The sequence below is a fragment of the Sciurus vulgaris genome (assembly GCF_902686455.1).
Source record: "Sciurus vulgaris genome assembly, chromosome: 10".
Classification (NCBI taxonomy): domain Eukaryota; kingdom Metazoa; phylum Chordata; class Mammalia; order Rodentia; family Sciuridae; genus Sciurus; species Sciurus vulgaris.
Genome location: NC_136470.1, coordinates 118,645,151 through 118,670,789, shown reverse-complemented (window position 1 = coordinate 118,670,789; position 25,639 = coordinate 118,645,151). Strand labels below are relative to the sequence as shown.

General features: G+C 36.9%; 1 protein-coding gene across 10 annotated transcripts in view; it reads right to left on the bottom strand.

The window, feature by feature from the left end:
- Positions 1 to 25,639, bottom strand: part of NEK11 (NIMA related kinase 11) — a 349,893-nt gene that overhangs the window by 206,138 nt on the left and 118,116 nt on the right. For all 10 annotated transcript variants that reach the window (XM_079101293.1, XM_079101289.1, XM_079101291.1 and 7 more), the window contains 2 exons: positions 22,157 to 22,221; positions 21,078 to 21,204 (listed from right to left, as the gene is read on the bottom strand). In XM_079101293.1, the coding sequence (XP_078957419.1) occupies positions 21,078 to 21,204; positions 22,157 to 22,221 (192 nt within the window). The remainder of the gene's footprint in view (positions 1 to 21,077; positions 21,205 to 22,156; positions 22,222 to 25,639) is intronic.

Below are 25,639 nucleotides of genomic sequence, written 5' to 3'. Positions count from 1 at the left end.
ATGCAATCACCATCAAAATGCCAATGCCATTAAAATATCTTAAAATTCATATGGAAGCACAAAGACCCCACAGCAATCCTGAGAAAGAAAATAGGCATCACAATGCCTGATTTCAAAATATGATACAGAGCCATACTAACAAAACAACACAGATTTGGCATAAAATAGATGTAACAAACCAATGGGATAGACTAGAGAACCAAGAAATAAACCCACACAGCTACAGCTAATTGGTTATCATGGAAAATACACACTGGATACAACCAGGGAGAAGCTACACTTGCCCAATTTCCATAAGTGTCAAAAAATCACTAGAATACCTTTGTGTACACAGCAGACTTCCAGGTTGAACTGTATCTGAACATATTACTCTATGTTTCAGTAGGCAAATCTCACTAGTACTTCTTAAAGTTAAGCCTTGTTCCTTGCCATAATAAAAAAAGTCCATTCTGTTAATGCATATAAACACACACTGGAGAAAAAGCCTCTTTAACAAATGATGCTTGGAAAAGTAGATAACACATGTAGAAGATTGAGACTATCTCTCAACCTGTATAAAAATTAACTCAAAATGGATCGAAGACCTAAGACTTTGAAACTACTAGAAGAAAACAGGGGAAACACTTAAAGACATTGGCCCAGACAACAATTTCCCAAATGGAACTCCAAAACCTCAGGAAGCAAAGGCAGGGATTGACAAATAGGATTATATCAAACTAAAAAAAAAATGTTCACAACAAATGAAATAAACAATGGGGTGAAGAGACAATCTACAGAATGGGAGAATGCCAGCTATTCATTTAACAGAGGCTTAATATCCAGAATATACAAAGAACTCAAAAAACTTAACAGCAAAAGAACAATTAACTCAATCAAAAAGCAGGCAAATGATCTGAACAAACACTTCTTGAAGAAGTAAAAATAGTCACTAAATATATAAAAAAAATGCTCAAGATCTTTAGCCATCCATCTCACCCCTGTCAGAAAGGTTATTATAAAAAATAATAACAAATTCTACCAAGGATGTGGAAAAAAAGGAACCCTTATACACTGTTGGTGAGAATGTAAATTAGTATAGCCACCAGGGAAAATGGTATAAATGTTCCTCAAAACACTAAACTTAGAACTACTATATGATCTAACCATACTACTCCTAGGTATTTATCCAAACAAATGAATGGTTAAAGAAAATATTTTTCAGCCATAAAGAAGAACAAAATTATGTCACTCAAAGGAAAATGAATGGAACTGGAGGACATCACGATAAATCAGACACAGAAAGACAAGTATTGAATGTTTTTTTCTCATATGTGAAAACTTAAAAAAATTTTAAAAAGTGACCTGGAAGTAGAAGAGGGACTATCAGAGAAGAGGAAGAGGAAGAACAAGGAAGAGGAAAGGGAAGAGGAGACAGAAAGGGGAGAAGAAAGCAGGTATAATGGAGGGTGGACATGATGACCACACAATATGTATGTGCATGCATAAAAATGGCACAGTGAAATCCACCAATTATACAATGAATGTGCATTAATCATTATAATTTAAAAATTAAAAAGTTTCCACAAGGAAAACTGTAGGAGCAGATGACTTTCCTAGAAAATTCTTCCAAATATTTAGTTAATAAATCACACCAGCCTTATTCAACCTCTTCATTTTATAAAGCCAGCAAAACATGATAGTAAAATATAATAAATATTTTACTGGAAAGAAAGCTATAGGTGAGAGGCCGCTTGGCACAGCACTGGGACTCAGAGCAACCACTGGGGCTCCGGCGGCTGCCCAGGGGAGGAGTGGCGAGGAGAGCTGTGTGGACTCAGGACACCGGGGCCTGCCCTGAGGAGGAGGAGGAGGAACGTGGCCGCTTGGATTCGGAGTGACTGCACCAGAGCTACAGGCGGTTGCCAGAGGAGAAGCTCCGTGGCGAGCTGTTTGGACTTAGAACAACGCTTCTGAACCCCGGGGCCTGCCCTGAGGACGAGGAGGAGGAAGAGGAACGCGGCCGCTTAGATTCGGGGTGACTACACCAGAGCTTCAGGCGGTTGCCAGAGGAGGGGCTGCGTGGTGAGCTGTTTGGACTCAGACCACTTCTGAACCCCGGGGCCTGCCCGGAGGAGTAGTAGGAGGAGGAGGAGCGCGGCGGGTCGTTTGGACTCGCAGTGACTGCATTAGCGCTCCAGGCGGCTGCTCAGAGGAGAAGGCGAGTGGTGAGTTGTTTGGACTTAAAGTGACAGTGCCTGAACACAGGGGGGCTGCCTGGAGGGGAAGCGTGGTGGGTCGCTTGGTCTTGAGTGGCCGCACCAGAGCTCTGGGCGGTTGCCCATAGGACCCGTGCAGCGGGTCACGTGGATTCGGAGCCACTCAGAGCGACCACTCCTGAACACTCGGGGGGTTATCTGGAGGAGGAGGAACGGGGAGGGTCACTTCGACTCGGAGTGATTGATTGCCCAGGGCTACGGGTGGTTGGTGGGAGGTGGAGGCACGCAGTGAGTTTCTTGGACTCCTAGTGACCGCACCGGAATACTGGGCGGCTGTCTGGAGGAAGAGGCGTGTGGCAGGTCTCTGGGACTCAGAGAGATTGTATGGGGCCCCAGGTGGCTGCTCAGAGGAGGGGACGCATAGCCAGGCGATTGGGGGCAGAGTAGGGTCCCAGGATCTAGGAGGCTTCTGGGTGGAGGAGCCGCACAGAGACAGGCTTAGGGCGGAGCGAAGGTTCCAGGCCTGCGGGCAGATTCTCTGAGGAGGGGCAGCCTAAGGAGATTCATCTGCGAAGGGTGAGGCTCCCAGGCCCAGGAGATAGGGCCGGGCCCCTGAGAACTTTGCAGAGGAAGGCAGCCCAGCCCAGGCGGTAGCTGTAATTGAGGGGAATCTCTAGGAGGGTACTGACCAGCGAGACCTCCCCACCGGGTGAGTCTTCCTTGCCGGGTGAGGTTTCCCCACAAGGACGGTAAAACTAGAGACACAGGCCCAAACAGGCCTTGCCTCAGCCCGCAGCCTAGGTCCCCTTTTGATGACCATTGGTCAACAAGTGGAGGCACCTCTGCCCACTAGCAGGGATTATACCCCACCTGAAGGCCACCACTCCTAGAGAGGCAGCTTCCTTGTGGAGCACCGCATTATCAACTTCCTCCAAGACTTCAGCCTACTGAAGGCTAAGAGGGGATATACATAGAAATCTTCAGGGACATTGTAAGTCAATAGAGGAAATCTGCAATATCTCAGCGGTCCACTGATACCTGAACAATATGAGAAAACAAGGAAAGAAAATGCTGCAAACAAATCTAGATGTTACATCAATAAAACCCAATGACAGCATGGCAGAAGAAATGACAGAAAAGGAGTTCAGAATGTACATAATTAAAATGATCAGAGAAGCAAACGAGGAGATGAAAGAGCAAATGCAAACATTGAATGATCGCACCAATCGAAAGTTAAAAGAGCAAATACAGGAAGCAAAAGATCATTTCAATAAAGAGTTAGAGATATTGAAAAAAAACCAAACAGAAATCCTTGACATGAAAGAAACAATAAACCAAATTAAGAACTCCATAGAAAGCATATCCAATAGGATAGAACACCTGGAAGACAGAACCTCAGACATTGAAGACAAAATATTTAACCTTGAAAACAAAGTTGAACAAACAGAGAAGATGGTAAGAAATCATGAACAGAATCTACAATCTGTTCATGAAAAGGCCAAATTTAAGAATTATTGGGATTGAGGAAGGCCTAGAGAAACAAGCCAAAGGAATGAACAATTTATTCAATGAAATAATATCAGAAAATTTCCCAAATCTGAAGAATGAAATGGAAAATCAAGTTCAAGAGGCTTATAGGACTCCAAATACACAAAATTACAACAGACCCACACCAAGGCACATTATAATGAAAATACCTAACATACAAAATAAAGACAGAATTTTAAAGGCTGTGAGAGAAAAGAACCAAATAACATTCAGGGGGAAACCAATACGGATATCAGCAGACTTTTCAATCCAGACCCTAAAAGCTAGAAGGGCCTGGAACAACATTTTTCAAGCCCTGAAAGAAAATGGATGCCAACCAAGAATCTTATACCCAGCAAAACTTACCTTCAAATTTGACGATGAAATAAAATCCTTCCATGATAAACAAAAGCTAAAAGAATTTACAAAAAGAAAGCCAGCATTACAAAACATTCTCAACAAAATATTCCATGAGGAAGAGATGAAAAACAAAGCAGCAAATCAGCAAAGGGAGGAATTATCCTAAAGGAATTGTCAAATAAAGGAGGAAACAAGTTGTGTCAAACAAATAAATAAACAAAATTTAAAAAATGAACCAAATGACCGGGAAACCAAATCATATCTCTATAATAACCCTGAATGTTAATGGCCTGAATTCATCAATCAAAAGACATAGACTGGCAGATTGGATTTAAAAGAAAGATCCAACAATATGTTGCCTGCAAGAGACTCACCTCATAGAAAAAGATACCCATAGACTAAAGGTGAAAGGATGGGGAAAAACATACCATGCGCATGGACTCAGCAAAAAAGCTGGAGTATCCATCCTCATTTCAGATAGTGTGGACTTCAAGCCAAAGTTAGTCAGAAGGGATAAAGAAGGTCATTTCATACTGCTTAAGGGAAGCATGAATCAGCAAGATATAACAATCATAAACATCTATGCCCCAAACAGTGGCTCATCCATGTATGTCAAACAAATCCTTCTCAATTTCAGAAACCATTATGGTTATAGACCATATATAGACTATTATGTTATAGACCATAACACAATAATACTAGGTGATTTTAACACGCCTCTCTCACCACTGGACAGATCTTCCAGACAAAAATTGAACAAAGAAACCATAGACCTCAATAACACAATCAATAATTTAGACTTAACGGACATTTATAGAATATACCATCCAACCAAGAGCGAATACACTTTCTTCTCAGCAGCACATGGATCCTTCTCTAAAATAGACCATATATTATGCCACAAAGCTAATGTTAGCAAATACAAGAAGATAGAGACACTAGCATGTATTCTATCAGATCATAATGGATTGAAGTTAGAAATAAATGAAAGAGTAAAACACAGAAACTATTCCAACATCTGGAGATTAAACAATATGCTATTATATGATGAATGGATAACAGAAGATATTAGGAAGGAAATTAAAAAATTCTTAGAGGTAAATGAGAACAAAGAAACATCATATCAAAATCTCTGGGACACTATGAAAGCAGTACTTAGAGGGAAATTTATTTCATGGAGCGCATTTAATAAAAGAAGTACAACTCAACAAATAAACGACCTAACACTACAGCTCAAAGCCCTAGAAAAAGAAGAACAGAACAGCACCAAAAGTAGTAGAAGACAGGAAATAGTTAAACTCAGAGCTGAAATCAATGAAATTGAAACAAAAGAAACAATACAAAAGATTGACAAAATAAATAGTTGGTTCTTCGAAAATATAAACAAAATTGATAAACCTTTAGCCACACTAACAAAGAGAAGACGAGAGAAAACCCAAATCACTAAAATTCGGAATGAACAAGGAAATATCACAACAGACAGGATTGAAATACAAAACATAATTACAAGCTATTTTGAAAATCTATACTCCAACAAAATAGAAAATTTCGAAGACATCAACAGGTTTCTAGAGACATATGAATTGCCTAAACTGAACGAGGAGGACATAAACAATTTAAATAGACCAATTTAAAGTACTGAAATAGAAGAAGTCATCAAAAGCCTTCCAACAAAGAAAAGTCCGGGACCAGATGGGTTCTCAGCTGAGTTCTACAAAACCTTTAAAGAAGAGCTCATTCCAATACTTCTCAAAGTATTCCATAAAATAGAAGAGGAGGGAACCCTTCCAAACTCATTCTATGAAGCCAATATCACACTGATACCTAAACCAGACAGAGACTCATCAAGGAAAGAAAATTTCAGACCAATATCCTTAATGAACATCGACGCAAAAATTCTCAACAAAATTTTAGCAAATCGCATACAAAAACATATTAAAAAGATAGTGCACCATGATCAAGTGGGCTTCATCCCAGGTATGCAAGGTTGGTTCAACATCAGGAAATCAATAAACGTAATTCACCATATTAATAGACTTAAAGTCAAGAATCACATGATTATTTCAATAAATGCAGAAAAAGCATTTGATAAAATACAGCACCCCTTCATGCTCAAAACACTAGAAAAAATAGGGATAGTGGGAACATTCCTTAACATTATAAAGGCCATTTATGCTAAGCCCATGGCTAATATCATTCTAAATGGTGAAAAACTGAAAGCATTCCCCTTAAAAACTGGAACAAGGCAGGGATGCCCTCTTTCACCACTTCTATTCAACATCGTTCTTGAGACTCTGGCCAGAGCAATTAGACAAACCAAAGAAATTAAAGGGATACAAATTGGAAAAGAAGAACTCAAACTATCCCTGTTCGCTGATGACATGATTATATATTTAGAGGAACCTGGAAATTCCACCAGAAAACTCTTAGAACTCATAAGTGAATTCAGTAAAGTAGCAGGTTACAAGATCAATGCCCATAAATCCAACGCATTTTTATACATAAGTGATGAATCTTCGGAAAGAGAAATTAGGAAAACTACCCCATTCACTATAGCCTCGAAAAAAATAAAATACTTGGGAATCAATCTCACAAAAGAGGTGAAAGACCTCTACAATGAGAACTATACAACACTAAAGAAAGAAATTAAAGAACACCTTAGAAGATGGAAAGATCTTCCATGTTCTTGGATAGGAAGAATTAATATTGTCAAAATGGCCATACTACCTAAAGTGCTATACAAATTCAATGCAATTCCAATTAAAATCCCAATGACGTACCTTACAGAAATAGAGCAAGCAATTATGAAATTCATCTGGAAGAATAAGAAACCCAGAATAGCTAAAGCAATCCTTAGCAGGAAGAGTGAAACAGGGGGTATTGCAATACCAGATCTTCAACTCTACTACAAAGCAATAGTAACAAAAACGGCATGGTATTGGTACCAAAATAGAAAGGTAGATCAATGGTACAGAATAGAGGACACGGACACAAACCCAAATAAATACAATTTTCTCATACTAGACAAAGGGGCCAAAAATATGCAATGGAGAAAAGATAGCCTCTTCAACAAATGGTGCTGGGAGAATTGGAAATCCATATGCAACAGAATGAAACTAAACCCATATCTCTCACCATGCACGAAACTAAACTCAAAATGGATTAAGGACCTCGGAATCAGACCAGAGACCCTGCAGATTATAGAAGAAAAAGTAGGTCCAAATCTTCACCTTGTTGGTCTAGGACCAGACTTCCTTAACAGGACTCCCATAGCACAAGAAATAAAAGCTAGAATCAACCACTGGGATAGATTCAAACTAAAAAGCTTTCTCTCAGCAAGGGAAACTATCAGCAATGCGAAGAAAGAGCCTACAGAGTGGGAGAATATCTTTGCCAATCATACTTCAGATAGAGCACTAATCTCCAGAATCTATAAAGAACTCAAAAAACTCTACACGAAGAATACAAATAACCCAATCAACAAATGGGCTAAGGAAATGAATAGACACTTCACAGAAGAAGATCTACAGGCAATCAAGAAACATATGGAAAAATGTTCAACATCTCTAGTAATAAGAGAAATGCAAATCAAAACTACCCTAAGATTCCATCTCACCCCAATTAGAATGGCGATTATCAAGAATACGAGCAACAACAGGTGTTGGCGAGGATGTGGGGAGAAAGGTACACTCATACATTGCTGGTGGGGCTGCAAATTAGTGCAGCCACTCTGGAAAGCAGTGTGGAGATTCCTTAGAAAACTCGGAATGGACCCTCCATTTGACCCAGCTATCCCACTCCTTGGCCTATACCCAAAGGACTTAAAATCAGCATACTACAGAGACACAGCCACATCAATGTTCATAGCTGCTCAATTCACAATAGCCAGACTGTGGAACCAACCTAGATGCCCTTCAATTGATGAGTGGATAAAGAAACTGTGGTATATATACACAATGGAATATTACTCAGCCATAAAGAATGATAAAATTATGGCATTTGCAGGCAAATGGATGAAATTGGAGAATATCATGCTAAGTGAGATAAGCCAATCTCAAAAAGCCAAAGGACGAATGATATCGCTAATAAGTGGAGGATGACACATAATGGGGGGGAGGGAAGGGTTAGTGTTAGGGTTAGAGTTAGGGTTAGGGAGGGGGGCAAGTATGGAGGAAGGAAGGACTGTATAGAGGGTAAAGAGGGGTGGGAGGGGTGGGGGGAAGGGAAAAAATAACAGAATGAATCAAACAACATTACTCTATGTAAATTTATGATTACACAAATGGTATGCCTTTGTGCCATGTACAAACAGAGAAACAACATGTATCCCATTTGTTTACAATAAAAAAATTAAAAAAAGAAAGCTATAGGTGAATTTTTTTCATGAATGTAAATATAAAATCTCCAAATGCATATATGCACATACATATTAGAAACAGAACATGATGAGTATATTAAAACAATACTATATCATGATAAAGTCAATTTTATTTCAGAAATATAGGGTTGATGTAAATTAGAAAATCAATTAATGAAATACACCTCACTACAGGATAAAAGAGAAATATCATAACATCATCTTGATAGATGTGGAAAAATGCATTTCATAATATTAAAATTCATTTGTATTTTTATAAAGAAGCAAAGTCAGCACACTGGATATGGGAGATAACTTCCTAAATCTGATTTTTGAAGCTAAATATGTAGTAATGTTAAGCTTATTGATGAAACATGAAAATTTATTACTTTTTTCTGAGATAGGAATCAAGACAAGAATGCCTATACCACATCTATTCAACAGATAGTAAAGGTGCTACACAGTACAATCAGTCCCAAAAATTTAAAAATAACCATGAAGATTAGAAAAGACATTAAATTGTCACGGATTGTATCAACATGATTGTATACATAAAAAGTTTGACAAACTGCTAGAATTAACAAGAGAATTTAGCAAGATACAAAGGCATTTCTTTTCTATAAGCCAGACACACATTTTTAAAATGTCATTTACATTAACATCACAAAATGTCAAATACTAGGAATAACTTTAGCAAAAGAAGTGTCAGATTCCACAATGTAAACCACAATGCAGTGCCAATGAAGATTAAAAAGAAAGAGAGGGAGAGATCTAAGACAATGGAAGGAAGGAAACACCTGCATGAGACAGGTGCTCCATTGTCTTTCTTGCCTGGTAATCTGCCTCTGCCTTCCTGCCCTTCCCTTGGATAGACAGTCCACCCAGATTTTCATGGACACTAGGCCTATGTTCACAAATTGGAAGACTCAATATTTTGAATACACTGATTTTTCCCAAAATGATTAATAGACCTAATACAATAACAGTAAAAAATCCTAATGGATTTTTTTGAAGAAATTTATAAGTTGATTCTAATTTATATGGACTGCCATCAAATATCAATTTTTATTATAAAGGTATAATACTAATGACAGTGTGGTACTGGCAAAGAAAAAAAAAAAAAACCAACAGACCAATGGAACAGAGTAGAACCATTCTCAAAGACAGAACTATACAAATTCAAACACTTGATTAAGGCAAAGATGAAATGTAGTTGCTTATATAAGCATGGTCTTCTAAGAAAATTATGCTAGGTCAATTGAATATCAGTATAGAAAATAATGTATTTGGATTTCTCTTTCTCTCTCTCTCTCTCTCTCTCTCTCTCTCTCTCACATGCACACGCACACACACACACACACAATTATAATCTGAAATGTACCCTTTGAATCTCCTCTTTAAAAATTCCCTGTTTCCTCTGGTGGGGAGAATCACCGATTCTAGGATAGAAGTCCTCTGTGTTTCTCCTTTGCTAGTAAAGCAATAAAACTTCTTTTCCTTTTTCCTAAAAAAAAATCCACTATAGTTTAAATGGGAAAGATAAAATCATAAACTTTTAAATGAAGAAAGGAGAATATCTTTCTATTTTCTGAGACAAATTAACAATAGTTATGGACTTATAAAATGAACTCCATAAGATTATGAACTTTATTCATGAAAAGATACCATTAGGAGAATAAAAGGGAAGATAGGGAGGAGATAATTGTGATTCAAATATCCATCAAAGACTGGTAACTACTATATGCAAAAAAATTAACTAATTAATTTAAACTACAAATCAATGGGAAAACAAAAGAATCCAATACTAAAATGGGCAAAGGACTTGAACAGGTACTAAGTTGTCAAAAATCATGAGAAAATGCTCAACATGATTAGTCATCAGACAAATACAAAATAAAAACCATAGTGTAGTAATTACAGATACCCCTCAGAATGGCTAAAAGAGAGTTGGACAATATCAAGTTAACATTTGTTAACTATGATAAAAGTTTTCTTGTAGAAAAGAGACTATGTATTACTAGTAAATGATAATAACCAGACTGAACCAAATATTTCTATTTGTGTTCAGACGGTATAAAATATTTATGTTTGAACTACACCAGTATACTTAGTAATTCTCAAAAACGTCTATAATTCAAACCTCAAGAACTTCTCCTACTCAGAATAGTATAGCTAAGGGAGTATAAAGATTTGCTAATTCCAAACTCTCATTTTATCGAGGATTTATGCTCAGTCCCCACAGGCTCAGAGTCTCCTTCAGGACTTGGATTAGAAGCAGAACAAAGCCAAAGCCTTTCAACCTCTCCTTGAAAAAAAAAAAAAAAAACTGTTAAGATTGTCACCATCAATAATATAAATGGCAACAATAAGAAGTAGAAAAATGATAACTAAAATTTTAAGTGTTTATTGTGAGTTCTGTTCTGTTCTACATCCCTTACATATTTTAACTCACTGAATGATCCTCACAACAATCCTAATGAGGTAGGAACTCATTTTTCAGATGAGAAAATCAGAAAATTGGGCAAATTGAGGGTTGCATATTGAGTAAGTGGTGGAGCCAGGTGGAGGCCAGGATTGCAGCCCAGGCTACACGGCGGTAGCAACATACACAGTATGTCATCTTGTCTCTCAAGGCTGCTCCAATCAGAGCATTTCTGATCATTAAGGGCTTTTGAGTTGGAAATCATAGACTAGCCCTGACAGAGCCTTCCTAAGCAGGGGCTGACTTTCCAAATTTATTTCATGTCCTGTACGGAACCAAAATTCACCTTTAATGATCACAAGGTCCTTCAACAGTTAGTGCAAGGCATCAGTCAGCATGGCAAACACAGGGCACACACAGAGACCCTCTGTGGGAAAAGGAAAGAAAGGCAGACAAGTTTGCCTATTGTTTCTCCACGGCTTGGTAGGAAAAGGAAATTAGAGGTCTCTTAACAGTGAATTGATCATGAGGTCAAATCCTGGGTTTATAGGGATATAACTATACCTGAGCCCACTTGATAAATTTATTAAGATTATAAAAAGATGTGACATGACATGGCTAAACAGACTACAGAACCGTTAGACCCAGAGGCTGATTCAGTAACCAAATAACTTTGATATGACTACTGTCTTTTTGGAAATTCTCTCTGCTACACTGCATCATGCTGATTTTCATTTTCTGTTTCAGTTTGTTCTATGGTATTTGCTTATGCTTGAGCACATGGAGAAGTCTTTGTTCATCAGCCAGTAATCTGCAAAAAAGACCTGCTATGGTCCCAGTGCACCAGCCTGGAATGGGAATGAAATATGAGACAAGGGGTATAGAAATCCCCTTGACACTTGGGGTGAAAGGAGTTTTTATTATCCACTTACACATTTAAAGATCTGTTATATGTAATTTTTAATTCTGGTAAATATACTTATATGTCTCTATACTTTTACTTTCACATATTTCCAACTGGGCATTTACATATGGAATTATTACATCATCTCAAATTCCATCCTTTGAAGAATTTTCTCTTATTTGACTCTCGGTTCTTAACTTTGACAATATGAAAGTATTGGGGGCAGGGTGGGGTAAGGAGAGCTGAAAAACACAGTGAGAAGTGCATTTTACTTAGAAGTCTGTGATTTGAATTCCTTTCTCTTACCAAAATACAGCTGACTTTGAGGAGGGAAGTAAATAAGTCCCTGAGAGAATAAGGGAATAAGCGATAAAAGGAAAAGTTGGGATCAGGTGCATGTGAGGCAAATTACACCTGAACTCCATAAACTTGCCATCAGTCCAAGTCAACCGGAACTACAGGGAGGTTGGCTGAAGTAGAGACTGATAATGAATTGCAAATGCAACTCAGACTTTGTCTTGTCTCAGTGTACCTAAATTTGCTCTTTGAAATCTTCCCAGACCCTGCAAACAGCCTTGCACCTTGCCCGCAGCATTGAATGACTCTGTTTTCTTGGAAAGTTTTAGTGGTATTCTTGATAATAGTTTTATTAGCTGTATTTGAGAAGCACTTTGATAAAACACAATAAAAAAGAACACACATAGATTAAGCAGTTGAATATAGTAATATAAATTTAGTGAGTAGAGAGTTTTGCTTTAGTGTCCATTATCCTAAACAAAAGTCTACTTAGAATTGAATATTAACAAACTCTAAATATTAAAAATTTTAAAAAATACACACTGGTCGCTTGAGCTAATAATCAAGAAACAATATTATATAGAAAGTGTTTATTAAGGGCTGCCATTTCCCTGACTTGTATCATTTCCCTTTAATGTATATACAAATCACCTAGTGATCTTGTTAAAATGCTGATTCTGAACGTTTGGAATGTCAGCTACAATGGAAATACAGTTTTTTGGATCTTCACTGAATCCTATCATAGAGAAGTTATATCTCAAAAGCAAAAACTCATAGCCAGTATTTTCACACAAAGTTAAGTGATAAGGTGTCCCCTTGAAGCTCCAAGTAGAAGTGAGTTAAGACAAACTGCATAGCTACATGACTTGCACAGTATCAATACCTGTGTGAAAAGGGGAGGGAAGCAACAACAAGACTGAAGGGGCTAAGAACAGGAAAACCTCAAAATAGCCAATAGGCATTCACTTGAACAAAAGCACAGGGGGCCAATTTAAGAACAGCAGCTAAACCAGTAGGGATGCTCCCCAACCCCAAATCAGGGTAAATATTAAGAATGAGGATAAGGCCAAAAGGAGCTGGAGCAGCTCAGGGATTTTCAGTATAATTTTCTACACTCATAAAAATTTTCTTTACTTCTGCAAACAGTACCACTAGCCACATGGAGATAATGAGCACTTGAAATATGGCTAGTGTGACTAATGAACTGAATTTTAAAAGGAATATTTAAAAGGAAAAGTGAATTCATTCCTCCTACCATTATCATACCAACACATCATCAAGTTTTAGAGAAGATCCACAAAATTAGAGAAAAAAACATGGCTTGGGTGAATTTTATCCTGCTCATATTAGCTCTTTCTAATTAATTCCACAATTGAGCTTTACAAGTTTTTGATTATCTCATTCCTACCCCTAGTGGTAGTTCCATGTCCTCTGTACCATAAGAAATTAGCCAATGGAAGATACCAATTCCTAGAGAGAAACAAGGGCACAGAAACAGGGTGCCAAAGGTGGGGGGGAAACTGGCTAAAAGGGATTTTTTTTTTTTTTTTTGCATCTTTAGCTATTCTTGAAGTCATAGTCAAGAATTTTATACAAGCCACACAGTTTGGGAAAGGACCATGGACAGTGCTCAGTCAGGGTGCACAGATGATTGGTAACAGAAATGATCACTGAGGCACACTTCCATTCCCAGCTGTTACTCACTCAGACACTCCACTAAAGCTGGATGTGGAACCAGCTTCCACTCCTCATGTGGCATAAACTGCTTCACACTTTGAGTAAGTGGTTATGCTCCAACTGCTTTGATTTTATACAGACTTCACAGGCATTTTAAGATGAACGTCAGAAGTAGTCAAATGTGGCAGGTTAAGAAGGTCAGCCTATCTCCCTTCTTAAGTCTATTCCAACCATCCCCTCCAGTCTGTTTCCTACAGTCTAGTCTGGTGTCATGATAAGACTGACTCCCCTGGAAGACTGATAACTCTTGCACTAATTGCTTATCCCTTCCCCCATGGAAGTGTCGATACTATAATTGACATGACTTGCTTCAGTCAATATAATATGGGCAGATATGAAGAACGCCACAACTGAGTGGAAGCTTTAAACTCAGGTCAACAGTTTAGCTGAGCCCTTGCTCACTCGCTCTAGCACGAGGTGGGCCCCTCCCTTTATGCTCATGGTAAAGCCTGTGTCCTGGAATTAAGAAAACACTGGAGCAGAGTAGGACAGCAGCTTAGAGCAGAGATTTATTTAACCTACAGTCCTCATGTAATGTGGAGAAGAAATACATGTTTTAAGAGTCTAAGATTTTTCTGGAGTTGTTATTTCAGCAAAGCTGACTAATACAACATCCCTTTGCTTAACGGATTTCAGCAGTTCAGCATCTCTCAGAATATAAAACCTGGCTTCTTAGCATGGCTTACATGTGTTCTTCACCATTTGACCACCACATTCCTCTTCAGTCAGTTCTATCACCACTCCCCTCCACGACACATATAGGCATTTTATCCTCAAGTTCATGAGAAGACAATGAGCTTTACAATGAGAAGACAATGCTTCCATGTCCTTAAATACAGTGTCCCCATAGCCTTCAGGAATCATAGAAGACACAGGCCATTTGCAATTATTTTTAAATTCCTGGTTTATTTTTAAATGAATAAATACCAAAATAAGAGTTTCAAAATGTACATTTGAAATTTTCAATTTAAACAAATTAATGTCTTTAACATATAACTCCTCATTTGGAAACAACTTCAAACACATACATATGAGACCCTTTGTGAATGATAAGGCCCAATTCAAATGATCCTCTAGCCAATCACTTTCTTTCCCTACACAGTCCCCTCCATCTTCTCCCAGTAGACACCCTCCACTTTTGGTCATTGATACTTTCCCCTCTACCTAAAATGCATTTTGTCAAACTCTTCTCCATCCTTCATCATTGTGAGCAGGCATTACCTAGTCTAAGAATGTAGTTGATACTCTGCACCCCCCACTCCAGCAGTCAATCACTCTCTCCTTTATACTTCAGAGCATTGTATTGTACTGTAACAGCATATAGAATTTTTATATGCCTGCCTATCCTTTGAGGATAGACATGAGATTATATATGTCTTGATGTCTTTCTTTCTATACCACCCCAGGGGCAAGAAGGAGTAAAGCTAAAGGTATTAGATATCCTAGGATACCAGCTTTCTGTGATTGAAGGGGAAACACTAATTTGCAGCATTTATTGATTTCCATGATATAAATACCAATGACAACAGATGTCCCTGAACACTGATTTGAAAATAAATGTGGATAACTGGGTCTTGTGAGCTGGTATGTGCTGGCTCCAGCATATCAGTGGAGAGTGTGAGTAATGGAGAGATGATATTGGAGGAAGCTGATGGTCCAGGGCTGGGGCTGAATTTGAGAGTGGGCAGAAAGTGGAGGGAGAATTTTGAGATACATGGAAAAGTTTCTGATCCAGAGGTCCTCAGTTGAGGTCCATGTTCTCTGGTCTTATCCATATGAACCAACAAGTGGAGTGTCAGACTGCTTTCCTGGCACAAACTGCTTCTCTAAGTCATTTATTGGACCTTTTGAAATAAATTGGACTTTGCCACAATAGAGCCCCAAACTTGAGGCTGCTTCTCAATTCCTGACTGATGACCTGAAAAAGCCCTGTTAAAGTCACCACTGATACATAAGAAACCACCCTAAAACTTAGTGCCTCAAAACAATGACCAGTAATTTTGATTATGAATCAATTTGATCAGAAATTGACAGGAAAACCTTGAATCCATTCTTCATAGCACCTCTTGGGTAGAAGATCTATTTCCAAGATGGCTCATTAACAACTGGTGTTGGGTCTTAGCTGGAGGCTCAGCTAGGCTGAAGACCAAAGGCCTTGGTTCCTTTCAATGTGTACCTCTCCATATTGGCCTCTCAATATGCTACTCGAGCTTCCTTGACAATATGGTAGCTGGGTTCCAAAAGCAAGAATCTCAGGAAAACCAAGCAAAGTGTGCATCACCTTTGATGATCTAGATTTAAGTCTTACATTAATTTTGCCTTAATTAAAGGCATACTCAAATTAAGGGTGAAGACACACATCTTGCCTTTCAATAAGAGTACTATCCACATCATATTGTAAACAAAGCATGTGAAAAGTGATAGCTTAAGAATGACCAGTTTCTCCCTTCCAAAGAAGACCCTGTACCCAGGAACACAGGCCCTCCCTGTCCAGGCTCCAATAGCCACATTCTCCTTATCTGAGATTCTCCTTGTACAGAGTGCATAATATTGGGAAGACTCCATCCAAATCTGACTTTCTGGGGACTGACTGGTCTCAACTAGGGGTTCTAGGACTTAATAAAAAGCTACTTACAATGAAGTGTAGTAATAAGGTGGGTGGATTTCAACAAAGTCAGGCAGCTCAATAGAGAGAACAGGGAAAGAGACAAGGAAAGTCTGTCATCCAAAGAAAACTGTGTGTATATCCAGGGCTGTACTCTCTAAGGAGCAACATCAGAGGTTTAATACTAGGGGGAAAATAGATTTTACTAAAATATCCCAGAATGTCACTAAATGAATAAGTAAACAAACAAGTCTCAGAGAAGGGATATGTATGAAAGGTAAGGAGGGAATGAGTGTCCAGAATTGTACAATATATTATCTAAAATGTCCAGTTTTCAATAATTGTAAAATGTAAAATAAACAGGAAAGAAGACAACAGACATTACCTGAGAGGGTCCAGATATCACATTTAACAGACAAAGATTTTAAAGCAGCCATTATAAATATGTTCAAATAACTAGAGAAAAAACGTGCAAAGAAGTAAAATATGATGAAAATGTCACAGAAATAGAGAATATCAATAAAGAGAGAAATTACATTAAAAACTACCAAACAGAAATTTTGGAGACGAAGAGCACAATCATGAAAATTAGAAATTCACTAGAGGAGATCAACAGTAGATTTGAGGAGAGAATAAAGAATCCATGAACTGGAAGACAGACACATAGAGATTATGCACTCTGAAGTACAAAAAGAAAAATAAATAAAGAGAAATGTGAGACACTATCAAGCACGTGAGTTTACATATAATAAAGCACCAGAAGGAGAGGAAAAAGAAAGGAAGAAAAAAATACTCAAAGCAATAATGACTGCAATCTCCTTGCATTTGAATAAATACATTCATTGACACATACCAGAAGTTTAACTAATTTCAAGTACTATGATTAAAAATTCAGTTTCAAATACCTAACAATAAAAATGTGAACTATTTCAAAGAACTCAGTAAGACCTTAGTTGAGTAAATTGTAACCTAGTACAGAAAACTATGCAAACATTTAAATGGTATGTAGATGTATATTTATTGATACAGAACATCAATTCATTCTCACTGCTAAATGAAAAAAAAGCAGGTTATAAAATTGTATATAGTAGTTTGTTGTAAAAACAAATAGGTATATAGAACAATTAGCAGAGTAACTGTTAATATAGAGTATGCAGTCCATAAAGGGTAACTCTTCCTGATTTTATTGCTATTGTGTTTATTTTCATCACCATGGATATCAATTTAACAAGAATTTATTATGTTATGAACTCTTAAAGTTAAAATCAGGCCAAATTTGTATTATTTGCAGAATTCATATCAATCATATCATGCTGGTCATTGCAAAAACATGTAATTGCTCAAATCTACTGTACATGACCATAATGTTTTCCAAGAATTATTGGCTTCTGTTGGGTGAAAATAATTATGCCAGTGTTTATTCCCTAGTAAGGTATTCCGCATCCAACAGCTTGTTTATGAACTCACAGGAGAACTGCTCAGGTCATGGACAGGTAAGAGAAATGGCCTCTCTTGTAGAGTTTTCCAAGAGACTGCCGAAGAGGCTGTTGAATATCAGATACCAGCAGGCCTGATTTAGGTTATAGGAGTTGTTACCAACTTGGCCTGTACTTCTTCTCCTCCTATATCCTTCACCAGAAAATAGGCTGTTGCCCTCCCTAACCCTTTCTCCTGTCCACCCTGGAAATGTGCCCCAATGAGGACACTTTCTTGGTTCTTTTCTGTTTTCTTTCACCTATAACTAAATCTTGTCTGATACTTCTGTACAAAGCCTGACTCCACTGGGAATGAACTAGACCCCTCCACTGTTCCCTACCCAGCTGAACTCCAAGCTGGGTAGGAGCTCCATGCTGGATCTCTGAGCAAAAACCTGAGCCTCAACAAAACCCAAAAGCCTCACAGTACACTCTAATGTCACTAAGATTTCCAACATCATTTCTTCCTCTTAAATCACTCCAAGAATTATAGGGTCACAGATCAAAGAGCCACTTGATTAACTTCTCATAACATGATAAATATGACAAACAGTGAAGTATTCTATTGCCTTATTCCAATATCATTGGCTTTTGTTTCTCCTACAAAAATGACACATTCCAATTATTCATAGTTTAGATCAATTTGAAGACCTGGCCTACGAACAGATACATTCATGTTTGTATTTCTCTTGTTGAGAAAAAAAATATTCAGCAATTGCTTATACAAATCAGCTTATTCAAAGCATTGTCCTCAGTGAACCTATTATTCTCTTTCTAAATAACTGTCTATTAACTTTTGTAACTAGCCCACTTTTAAGAGAATGACTTAATGTACTTGAATACTATAAATAATTAAATCCAGAAAGGTTTAACAGAGTGCAAAAGGAAGATAAAGTTACATATGGGCAAGCATTAACAAATGAAAATATAATTAGTAAGAACCATTTCTTCTTTAAGCATTATAAACATAATAATACAGCTATTAGTTGCTAAAGCAAAACACCTGTTAATTATTTATGAGTTTTCAATCCTAAGAAATCATTTTACAATAAACAGATGCTACATGCTAAAATACAGAGACAGGTTCTCATCATCAACCTAATTTTTCTAAGAGTGTCTCCCCAAGATTACTCATCAAATTTATGTATCTACCACTACAATTAAAAAACACTTCTCTGTTATTTTTTTCACTTAGGCTTGACAGTAGAAATTTCATTATCAGATAAGCCCACTTTAATTTAGATATAACAAAGGTTATTAAATTCATAATAAGGTGGTTTGGGGGGGTCAGGATGATGATGAATCCTCAGTTTACACTTGATGAAGAGTTAATTATCACTGCTAGGAGAGCTGACCTAGTGCTCGGACAGATAAATTAAAATCTCCCAGCAATTTTGTATTTGGGAGGTTTGGGCTGTTTTAAGATTTGCCTGAGTCAGATATTTTTGTGACCATAAAACATAAAGCAATACTATTTAATATTCCTATAATTCTTCAAACACCAGTAAGAGCAATTTGTGAAAAAGAAGTAGCACTGATGCGACTGCGACAGACTGCGCTTCATTCCTGCCCCTGGGCCCGCTGCACAGTTCCCTAGGAGACTCCACAGGACTTGGCAAGCAGATGCAGACTCCTCCTCAAAAGGAACCAGGTTGACTTATATTGATTCCCAAAACTTAAATGATGGGTCTCCTGAATTAATTTACTCTTAATCAAATGACATGATGTAACATCTTCAGATAACAACCTTAAATCATGAGGACATTATATATTTGAATCTATTCTAAACATCCATAATAATTGTTAAAATCGTGAAGAGAGATATAGGTAAGTAACTGAAATTCAATCTGAAGCCCAACACTGACGTCCTCCAACTGGAGAAAGTAACACCAAACTGAACAAGAGTTCTCAGGAGGCGCAGGAATCCCACTGGTTTTGCTTTTATACTCTAAGGGTTATTGTGCTGTTTTGGACAAACAGTAGATGCTGAATAAAGCAAAATGTAAAGAAATTCATTCCTCTGAACATTGCTTTTAGCTTCTTGTTTTTCTTTGCTTTTGGTTTTCTTTTTCACTTTCCATGGGGACAGGGTGGGAGACAGTGGTTGGGGGAAGGATAAGGGGAACTGATAGGTAAATTGAAAAATACCTGTAGGGCAGAAGCAAGCTAACAAGGACAAAACTCCAGTGAAGAAACTAGAAACAAATAATCACAAGAACGAAACAAAGAGACAAGATTTATGGGGAATTTCCACAGCCAGACCTAAGCTTGACAGTGTTCTCTACCACTAGGGAGCACCAAAAGAACAGAAGTAATGACCCTTATGAAAATTCCAAGTCATATTCCCTGTTGTGTTCACTTTTCCATAACCAGAGAAAAGATAATTTTGTATTTTATCTTCTTTAGAAAAATGAAGTGGGCACATTGCTCATCTTTGAAACCTTAGAACTTCTTACATTAATTTGCATACAATAATTATTTACTTAATTAACAAGCTCTCAGCTTGATTGTCCCTTGTCCCTTCAACCCTTAACAAGTTGAAAATTATATAAAATTCCTCTTCAAAGGAAAGACATCCTTAAATAGGATCTATTGCTTATAATAGGACTTACTGAACACAATTTTCTACATGGCTTTTGGTGTGAGATTTAAACTGGTTCTATGACAAAGAGGGAGAAATGTCTTTAATAGAAGAGCTCAGAAAAAGAAATCTCAGATGTATCTATCTCTGAAAACCCATGAATTTTGAAATTCAGGTTATCCATAAAGTCAATATCTTTAGTAAAATTCTTAAAAGAACAAGAAAAAAATGCAGAAAAGCAATGTGTTCCCCACAGAGTTTCAAGTTAAGCTTAAAAAACAGTATTTAGGGTTACAAATGCTTTATTTAATAACTTAGCAGAACATATCAAAATTTAATGCTCCTGGTACATTAAGTACTTTCCCCTGTGGTTCGGGAACTAAAAATCTAAACCAACCAATTAATCTATGAATAAAGAGAATTTTTGAAATCAATTTAATGGAAAATAGCAAGTTCCAAATCCAAAAGACTTTCTTTTACTCTGGCCACAGAATAACTCAAATGTCAAAGGGATAAAGTGAGTGGATATAGTAAGTAAATGAACTTAAAAACAAAATGGATCGTTCTCTCTAGACAACAGATGAAGAAACAATCTGGACAGCCCACTGCCCACTCACCAGATGTCCGACTTCGTATCGTAGCCTTGGTGTTGCAAAGCCTCAGGACTCATGTAATGGGGAGTTCCAGTTAAAGTTGTGGCCAGGTCACAGGATCCCATTAAGAGTCGAGAAACTCCAAAATCCCCTAGAAATAATAATTAATCTTTATGAATACTTTAAACCAACAAAAATCAGCACTGGAAACTAAACAGTGAATGTGTGTCTAATTTGATCATTTTATTATGCAATGCTTCTTACTATTTTAAAGGGAAAGAAAGTTACACTTTAAACTACACAAAGCTGGTAAATAGTTTTTAAAAAACAAGTTTTATAGGAAAAAGAAGACTGAGCCAGGACAATGAATTATATAACCTAAAATTCTTATTTCTGGAATGATAAACAATTAGACAACTTGATATAAAATGCTACTTCTAGTCTGAAGTGATTCTGGAAGAGCTGAATATGATGTCGGGCAATTTTATCTGAGGAAGGGGATGGTGTGTTCTTAATTTACAATGAGGGAAAATGTAAAAGACTTGGAACTATTCATGAGCATAACTATAAAAATTCCAATAAACTGGTTTTTCTATTTTTGCCTACTTAGATGAATGCCTTTATTCCTTCACTCCCTAAGAACATCTCACACAATGATTAGACAATCTAGTAACTATGAGTAAAGGTACAGTTCTGATGAAATAAACATTATATAGCCACTATGACAACATTTTAATTATCAATGATAACTGCTTACTGCTTACGATAAAGTCAGTGGGAAACCTATAGTAATTAATCAAATCAGTAAAACAAATCTAACTACCTACCAAGAAAGTGAACTCTAAGTATATTTAAGCAGGACCAAAAAGTGTATTTTTCAAATCAACTCAGCACATAGTAAATGTCCTATATCTCAATTTTTTATATTAGATAATCAAAACAAAAATAATTGGGTTTAGCTGGACCCATTTGAGTAAACAAAAATTTGAGACGTTTAAAGAAATCAATAACGCTAATAGTTCCATGTACCATACTTCAATTTGCTAAAATAACACCTTAGAATAAACCGTTCCATGTTTTTGGAACTCATTTTTAAAACTCACCAATTTTAAGTAGATTATTTTTCAAAAATATATTCTTTGATTTCAAATCCCGATGCAGTATCCTCCTATAAAAGGTAAAATAAGGATATGTGACCACGTAAAATGTAAAATTTTAAAATACAAATTTAAATTTAAATATTATATATGGTTATATGTGAAATGATTCACAAGTAAATATATACTCCACTGATATCTCTTTAATTTGGGGGGGGATGGGTAGTGGACATTTAACCCTGGGGTGCTTATCAACTGAGCCACATCCATCCAGCCCCTTTTTTATTTTTTTATTTTTATTTTTTACATTTTGAGATGGACATTGCTAAGTTGCTTAGGGCCTCACTAAGGTGCGGAGGCTGGCTTTGAATATGTATCTTTAAATTTTTTAAAGCTGCAAAATCATAAACATTTTCTAGTTTCCTTGAGAAGTACGCTTTTTTAAATGAAGGTTTTAGAGGAAAACATGTAGTTGGGAAATTACAATTTCAATAGGGCAAATCATATTATGTTTCTGTAGCACGATTTATAAAGATTCACAAGGCAGGACTATGTATCCCTTAATGTTTACAATCATGTTGGAGATAATTTTAAAGGCACATAAATGACTGTAAGAGCTGGAAAAAGCGGAACCTAGTCATTGTCCCTTGATTAAAAATTATGGTTACTAATACAGACATTCACCTAGTATAAGGAAACCTCTTTCCCAACAAATGATTAAAGTACATGCCCACAAAATTAATAAACTATTATTAGTTGAAACCAGAAATACTGGTTATAAAAACAAATTGTTTCATCCTTACAATTAATGATATTGCAAATGTATTAATACCTTTGTATAGTAATTAAACTTCAACCAGCCAGAACAAAGTTGAAATTCAGACTAAGGAACAGATCCAAAGAAAGGCTAAGCTTAAATAGTTCACTTCATAGAAGACAAAATGGGCACACAATCAACAGAGCCTAAGGAATCAGAATTACGTATAATTTGCTGAAGGTTATATAGCCCGTGAGTACAAAATTAGGTCTGTCCAATTCCACAAACCCAATTTCCACCTAGGACTATTCAACTATAGAAACTACATTTAATCACTATTCTCTCCTGTCTTTGTATATTCCCACAGTACCTAGACCTGGGTTACATATGAGTATGTCATTAATTTTTTAATGATTTAAAACCAGAAAAATTATACATATTAAAAGAGAGTTAAATAAAACTTGGCCTATTCTATTGGACACCTACCCAATGACTATTCTCTTCCTCTCCCTTGCCACCATATCTGCTGAGTCACTAAGAAGGCTCAATCGTCCTCAGCCCTGGTAGGGCAGTGTGTGTGTGTGTGTGTGTGTGTCAGGGGAAGTGGGGTGTATGTATTCCAGAGTGAAGGAGCACAATGTGGTAATTCCTTTTCCCTTGGGGGACAGTGATATGACAAAATTCTTGACAATGTGATAGATACTTTTCAAAAAGGTGAAATAATAAATATAATGAAAATATTAAGTGAACATATGCCAAAGATTTTATTTAACTTGTTAATTAAGGAAAAAACCAGTTAAGGTAGAAAACTGAGATGGAATTGTTGAGAAGCTACAGTATTATTAATAGGAGGATATGAATGCTGACCACACTACAAAACTGGTTAATGACCAAAAAAGCCATAAAACATAAACACTAGGATTACCTCTTCTACTGGACAGAAGTTATTTGCATCTCTAATGAACAAAAATATTCAACTTTATCTTTTCCTCTACAGTTATAAAATAGCCCCAACAATAGAAAAGTTTACAATGTTTTTAAAATAAATTATTTATTTTGATTCATTGTAAACAAATGGAGTACAACTTGTTTCTCTGTACATGAAATAGAGTCACACCATTTGTGTAATCATACATGTACATAGGGTAATGATGTTTATCTCATTCTGTTATCTTTCATTCCCCCCACCTCCTCCCACCCCTCTATTTCTTCTATACAATCCATCCTTCTCCATTCTTGCCTTCCTCCCAACCCCTATTTTGTATCGTCATCCACTTATCAGAGAAATCATTCGGCCTTTGGTATTTTAGGATTGACTTATCTCACTTAGCATGATATTCTCCAACTGCATCCATTTGCCTGCAAATGCCATAATTTTATTCTTTTTTATGGCTGAGTAATATTTCATTGTGTATCTATACCACAGTTTCTTTATCCATTCATCAATTGAAGGGCATCTACGTTGGTTCCACAATCTAGCTATTGTGAATTGAGCTGCTATGAACATTGATGTGGCTGCATCACTGTAGTATGCTAATTTTAAATCCTTTGGCTATAGGCCAAGGAGTGGGATGGCAGGGTCAAATGGTTGTTCCATTCCAAGTTTTCTAAGGAATCTCCACACTGTTTTCCAGAGTGGCTGCACTAATTTGCAGCCCCACCAGCAATGTATGAGCGTACCTTTTTCCCCACATCCTCTCCAACACCTGTTATTGCTTGTATTCTTGATAATGGACATTCTAATTGGTGTGAGATGGAATCTTAGGATAGTTTTGAGTTGCATTTCTCTTACTACGAGAGATGTTGAACATTTTTTAATTGCTTGTAGATCTTCTGTGAAGTGTCTGCTCATTTCCTTAGACCATTTATTGACTGGGTTATTTGTATTCTTGGTGTAGTTTTTTGAATTCTTTACAGATTTTGGAGATTAGTGCTCTATCTGAAGTATGTGTGTCAAAGATTTTCTCCCACTCTGTAGGCTCTCTCTTCACATTGTTGATAGTTTCCTTTGCTGAGAAAAAGCTTTTTAGTTTGAATCTATCCCAATTATTGATTCTTGCTTTTATTTCTTGTGCTTTGGAAGTCCTGTTAAGGAAGTCTGATCCTAAGCCAACATGTTGAAGATTTGAACCTACTTTTTCTTCTATAAGGTGCAGGGTCTCTAGTCTGATTCCAGGGTCCTTGATACATTATGCAGGGTTTAATTTCATTCTGCTGAATATGGATTTCCAGTTTTCCCAGCATTATTTGTTGAACAGACTATCTTTTCTCCATTGTATGTTTTTGGATCCTTCGTCTAGTATGAGGTGACTGTATTTATGTGGGTTCATCACTGTGTCTTCTATTCTGTACCATTGCTCTGCCTTTCTATTTTGGTGCCAATACCATGCTGTTTTTGTTACTGTTGCTTTGCAGAATAGTTGAAGTTCTGGTATTGCAATACCCCCTGCTTCCCTCTTCCTGCTAAGGATTGCTTTAGCTATTCTGGGTCTCTTATTCTTCCAAATAAATTTCATGATTGCTTTCTCTATTTCTATGAGGTACCTCATTGGGATTTTAGTTGGCATTGCATTGAATTTGTGTAGTGCTTTTGGTAGTATGGCCATTTTGACAATATTAATTCTGCCTATCCAAGAGCATGGGAGATCTTTCCATCTTCTAAGGTTTTCTTTAATTTATTTAGTGTTCTGTAGTTCTCATTGTAGAGGTCTTTCACCTCTTTTGTTAGATTG